General features: G+C 37.7%; 1 protein-coding gene across 1 annotated transcript in view; it reads left to right on the top strand.

Annotated features, from left to right (window-relative positions):
• Positions 1-4859, top strand: part of PI15 (peptidase inhibitor 15) — a 22631-nt gene extending 17772 nt beyond the window's left edge. The window contains exons 3-6 of the mRNA XM_009995580.1: positions 983-1101; positions 1380-1512; positions 1666-1781; positions 4724-4859. Of these exons, the coding sequence (XP_009993882.1) occupies positions 983-1101; positions 1380-1512; positions 1666-1781; positions 4724-4859 (504 nt within the window). The remainder of the gene's footprint in view (positions 1-982; positions 1102-1379; positions 1513-1665; positions 1782-4723) is intronic.
• The last annotated feature ends 1498 nt before the right edge of the window (positions 4860-6357 follow it).

Raw genomic sequence — 6357 nt, forward strand, 5'->3', positions numbered from 1 at the left:
TTCCTGCTTTTTAACCTGCAATTCACTAAAACTGTCCTGCATCAAACCACTCTAGTTGGGGTATTCAAAATATGCAGGATCTACGGCCTACTTGGGTATCACTAAGATATACTAGCATTTGTGTGTACTGGTAATATAACAGTGAAGATATTATTTATCTGGAGCTCCAGCAGTGCAGTAGGTTCTATTGCTGATATCTCTGTTATTGCTCACACCAGCCTATTTGCTGTGAAGAAAATAACAGAATTACAAATCAAGCATGTAAGTGACTAGAAGTGTTTAAGTTCACTTGTCATGTTCCTGTCATTGGAGGAGAACTTAAGAAATCAAAAGATAGCAGTCTTACAGTGCTGTTACAGTTTTTATTCCAGGCAAGGAGCAGTGTTAGCCCACCTGCAGAATAAAGCAGTGAAATTCACACTGCACCTGGAAACTATCCATAGTCTTTGCCTTTGTGAAATCCCTTTTCTTGACATTGTGGCCTCAACTAGAAAAAGCTGCCACACACACTCTCACTATAGATACTCCTGAGATCCTATTTCAAACGCATTCAGGTTTTGTGGGGTTTGAAATACCTGTGCCCAATTGTTCTTCCCCATGTGCCTCTCCTTTGCTTTGACCTTTTATCTGAATCCCATCCAACAATTCACTTCTCTCCACACATGGATCTCATCAACACAGAAGGGAAAATGGTAGGACGATGCCTGGTCAGTGAAGGGCTTCTCCAGAAGAAAGAGACATCTCAATACTTGACATACTTTGGTGATGTGGGTGGGAAGTCTGTCCGGCTATAGGGCAAATCCTGCTAGGTCCTGTATATGCTGACCCACACTTTTCTGAATTCAAGAGCTCTCTGCCTAGTTAAAGCTCTGATGTGTTATGATAGCATATTTGTGACTTAAGATACTTGTTTCTTGTGTTCTTGCACTGTGTTCACTGTTTGTTTTTCTGTTCTACTGCTGAGGAAATTGTATTTTTTCAGGTTTGGGATGAAACTCTTGCCAAATCTGCAGAGGCTTGGGCTGCTACATGCATTTGGGACCATGGGCCTTCCTACTTACTGAGATTCTTGGGCCAGAACCTGTCTGTAAGAACTGGAAGGTAGGCAGATACTGTACAACACAGTTATTTTGTCAGCCTTTGAACAGCCTTCAAGATCCAGATCTTAGATTGATGCAAGTGTTATTCAGTATTCTGGCTATTATTGATGCTATCTATGTTCATTTGGCTTAAGAGTATTATTGCTTAAACCTGTGCCCCTAGTGTTGCTTGGAGAACTGTGTATGTAGTGCGATTTACATCAGATAAGCAGCAGAAAATTTTGAAATATCTAAATCTAAAATGGCATGTTTTTCTGTCTCTATTTTAAACAAACCCAGGTATCGATCTATTCTCCAGCTGGTAAAGCCATGGTACGATGAGGTGAAGGATTATGCTTTCCCTTACCCTCAGGATTGCAACCCCAGGTGCCCCATGCGATGTTATGGACCCATGTGCACCCATTACACACAGGTTATATGAATTACATTCTTCTATTCAAACTCTACTGTCCAAAGCTGGACTTCTCTGTGATTTATTTATAGCTCTCTCTCAAATGAATGTATATGTGTATATATATATATTTATTTTCAATTTGGACTTCACCAATAACAAATATTTATTCAGATGGTTTGGGCCACTTCCAATCGTATAGGCTGCGCCATCCACACATGCCACAACATGAACGTCTGGGGATCTGTATGGCGACGAGCTGTTTACTTGGTATGCAACTATGCCCCAAAGTGAGTTGCTTTCTTTTATTTTATTTATTTTTTCCGTTTATTTTTATACTTTGTGCATGTTTCAGTCCTCTCATAGGGCTGCTTACTCCTTTTTTCTGCATATTGACCTCTATTTGTGCTTTGTTCTGTGGGCTACTTCTTCCTTCTAACTTCACATCTGTACATACAGCAAATGCATGACTTTGGTATGTACAAGGAGGAAATCCTTTGTGCTGACTCCACTTTACTCTCTATTCGCTATTTCTTCACTTTGTTATATATACTCACGGTGAGCTAGATTTCCTCAGGTGAACAATCCCACTGTAGATCAGGCTGTAATTTACTGTAAACATGTTGTTGCCCACAAGATACCTTTGCTTCTGACCATGCTATGTAATGACATCCATAGCATAATTTTCCTACCAAGTCCATCTACCTAAGTTCAGCGTCTACAAATCTCATCTTGCCTTTCATATTAGGGTCCTTCAAAGTATAGATCATAGACACCCAGGAAGTGGACCTACAACTGGTAGCTGTGCAGAGATCTGTTCTAGGTTGAAATGAAGAAATTATTTTTTTTCCCAGCATTTCCCAAACTTCCATCTGGGTGCAGAATGAATCAATAAAATGTGACTCTGAGAGAGCTTTGATTTGAGGTCTGGTTTGGGCCAGTTTGGGCTGCTTCAAAAGCAGCATGGACAGTGTAAATGGCTGGTTTCTCTGACTGTATAATATTAGTCAAAGCCATAGTTCTATACAGGAATGTAAGTATAATTAATTGAGCATGTTTCCCATAAATTCTCAGTGGCAGAGGTCCATTTGTGGTAAAGAATATGCAAGAATATGTAATTATTCTAGTTGTTACAGGGATAAAAGAATTTTTAAAGTTTTTGCAACTTAAAAAAAGATAGGGTTTAGAAAGAAAACTGACTTGGAAAAAAACTGCCTTTGTAAATCAAGGAGATTTGCTCTGTCCTTCTGTCTTTGATATTTACTAGCAAAGGGTGGTAAAAAGTGAATGTGAGGAACAAAGATGAGGCAGCAAAAACTGTATCTGACTTTTAGCTCCACAATATGGACAAAGTGAAATCAAAGTTTATAAGAGAAATCCAAATAATATTTTTGTATATCTCCATTTGAAAAAATAAATAAATTTAAAATTACAGCCTTCCTAGAATACAACTTTCAAGTTCATATATAGGAAAAGAATGGTTTTACACATTAGCCATTACTGAAAACTGATGCATTGTTTGCATATCAATTATGACATTTTGCCTTTTCGCAGTCTAAAGATCCCATTGTTTCTCAAACAGTAAACCAAAGTCTGGAGTTACAGGCTTCTTCTCTGTGTGACATTTTGAGCAGACCTTTGATTCATAGGTAGTGGAGTCAGGATTTTCATACTTGCTTCTTGCACAGTCCCAAAAAGGATATTGAGTGGTCTTGCCTGGCTTAGGGTTATATTCCTAAGAATTAATTAAATTGAGTTAATTATGTTTGGCTTATAGTCCTTTGGCACACGTGCCGAAGTCTCCTTGCTAGTCAACAAAGGCTGTGTCTTTCTGAGTAACCAGCACAGCAGAAAAGCCTCCAAAGAAGAAGGCAGTGAATATTACAGCCCCAACCTCGGTTATTAAGATTGGAATTCGGCAGATTTAGAGTTTAGAATTCCAATAATTTTCACTGCTGCCATGCTATTATGCTGAAAAATCAGGGGAAAAATGTTTAGGAGGGTAACTACAAAATTTGGAAAGGCCCTGCCCCTGGTTATCTAATGGACTCCACAAATCAGCCATGCATTGCATAGAAAAAATCGCAGAAATCAGCTTTCAGCAAATTCTTTCTGGAGTTCAATATCTGTTATCAAACTAAGTATATTTCCTGAGCACTCAGTCTGCTGTACCCATTTGGAAGAGAACTAGGAATGAACAAATTATTTGAGAGATTCCTACTTTCTTCCAAGGCAAAACCCAGACCAAGGCTTTTGATCCAATATTATTGGCTGGGAGGTGGGGGATGAGAAAATGTTTCATAAATAATTGCATTACTCACTGCTATATCGCATCACATGCAAGCTAGAGGAAAGTTCTCTGCTCAGTGAGACATAGCATTTAAATAAAAATCTAATTTTAACTTTCTTTGTGCCTACATCATGAGTATTACATGAGTCTCTAAAAGCTTGAGGTTTATATGAGCACCTAAAAGTCTGGATGGGTTTTTCAGACGTTCCTAGATCTTTCAAAATTACCTCTTTTCACATGATCACTCTCCAGACTTATACCTCTTTCTCCCCAGGTTCTATTACACAGCTTTGTTCACCAGATGGGAGCCCTCCTCCTCCTTCCTTTAACACCTATGAGACCACTACAAATGCCCAAATACAGTTCTTTTTAGTACATTACTGGAGTGAATACTTTTCATCTTCCCTTTTCTCCGACCATGAATTCAGCCTCAGAGCTTCACAACATGGACTTAGTGTGATGCAACATGAGAATAAGTTTTTACTCATTTTGTTTTTCCACCCTACAAAACCAAGCATTTTAAGATAACTGCCAGCCATAAAAGTGTTCGAGGAAAGCCTTACATCAATGCTTAAGCTGCTAATTTCTGATAAATATAGCCCTCCAGTAAAAAATAATCTGCCCCAGACTTGGCGAGTCAAAAATCACCTGGCTGTAGAAAAAACAAGAGGAATGGGACTTCATCACACTCACTAAAGGATATGGAATGGACCACTGGCCTTGGATGATGTGGTCACTCTCCTGCTGGTATTTGGGCACTGGTAGATCAATATTTGTCAGTAACCTGCAGAAATACATTCAAATATGTTTTCAGTAACAAAGCATTTATAGAATATCTCTGAATATATTAAATTTAATAACTCAATTCAAGTATGATTTAATGATTTTTTTTTTCCATCTCTCTGAAATTCCTAAGCATTCTTTTCCTGTTTTTATTTTCAGGGGGAATTGGATTGGAGAAGCACCATATAAAGTAGGAGTCCCATGTTCTGCTTGCCCTCCAAGCTATGGAGGTTCTTGTACTGACAATCTTTGTTTCCCAGGAGTAACGTCAAACTACTTATACTGGTTTAAATAAGTTAAGGTTTACATTTATTTTTTTTAAAGGATGAGTAACAAGAAGCTTGTATATTGAATTTTGCACATATTATATATAGAGAGATATTGTAATAATACTCTGATGTTTTCTTTTTGTATGCTTTTGTATAATTAGCTTTCGAAGTATAGCATAATTTGGTTTTAAAACTTTGGGATTTAAGACTCATGTAAACTCTTTTAGATTAACATTTTGTTAACGGAGAGCAAAATAATTTTCACTTTAGCAAATTTAACTTCCTAAAGATTAGCTTCCATTAAAAGCACATGAAAAGGTAGAATATTAGTTCCTCTCCAAAATAATAGTTCCAGAAAGAGAAGGGTCATGGTTTAATATGGTGCTTTAAAAATGGAGTGCGACATGCAAAGCAACAGATTGTTCTCACACTCCCAAATGGTTCCTCACAATTACACCCCTGCTTTCACCTCCAACATCAATGGGACTCGGAGCAGAGAAAAAATGTGCAAGAGTAACTGCAGGATATTACCTACCTCATGCACAACATCCGTTTGATTATGGCATTTCAAGAGTTCAGCACACGGCTGCTGCTATCATCAATGATGCCTGTGTGCAGACAGGAAAGTTGGAGAGCCACACTGGGCCAGATGCAGTGGCTGGTAACTCATGTGCCTGAAGTCTCATTTGGACAGAAAGCTACATCACTTTAAATATACTAGTATAAAAACACTGCCTAACTCTACCTTCCTGTGTTTCTGAACACAAGTCATAACGGTATGATGGTACTTTGCAGCAGTGTATTTATTCTTGGACAGGAAGGTAAAGAAATAATTGCTACAAAGCAACATATATCACTACATGACATCCATACTGTCTTTTACACTATAAGTTTGCTAGTATATGTGCTATTCCTTCTGACTAAAGCTCAGCTAAGTGAAACTTTCAAGGATAGATCAGACCTAAAACTTAAAAGTAGATAAGAGGGCTTCCAAATAAAAGACATCAGGCAACTTTTACGTTTCATACATATTTGTGATGACATTTTCAAAGTTCTAAAGCAATTGGCAGTGTGCTATTTCATGAAAATATCTATATGAATGTATAATAACCAAATCCGTTATTCATGTCTTCCCTGCCAAAAATGGAATGCCTTATGGGTGCTATAATAACAATTATAGAGGATCTACACTTTAAGCTATAGTGTAATGCAAGTAGTTTTCCTAAAAAACAGATTCAAAAAAAGAGGAAATTGATTATGTCTGCAACAATTACGATGTCATTGAAATAGCCTTGAGTTTTGGCTTTGTATTACAGGGTAGAATGTACTCCACTTTAAATATATGTGTTTAGTCTGCTTGCACTGCTACATTTAGACCTCTGAAGTTTATGAACTTTGAAAAGTAGTACTGAGTAGAGCAAGCAGAAGAACAGAGGATAATTTCACTAGTGCTACATATGTATGTGTCTTTAAGTCACTAATTCAGCTCTTTTGAGGGTGTTTGAGACCATCTGTCATCAGAAT

Source organism: Chaetura pelagica, unplaced genomic scaffold (genome assembly GCF_000747805.2).
Source record: "Chaetura pelagica isolate M959 unplaced genomic scaffold, ChaPel_1.0 scaffold83, whole genome shotgun sequence".
NCBI classification, from domain to species: domain Eukaryota; kingdom Metazoa; phylum Chordata; class Aves; order Apodiformes; family Apodidae; genus Chaetura; species Chaetura pelagica.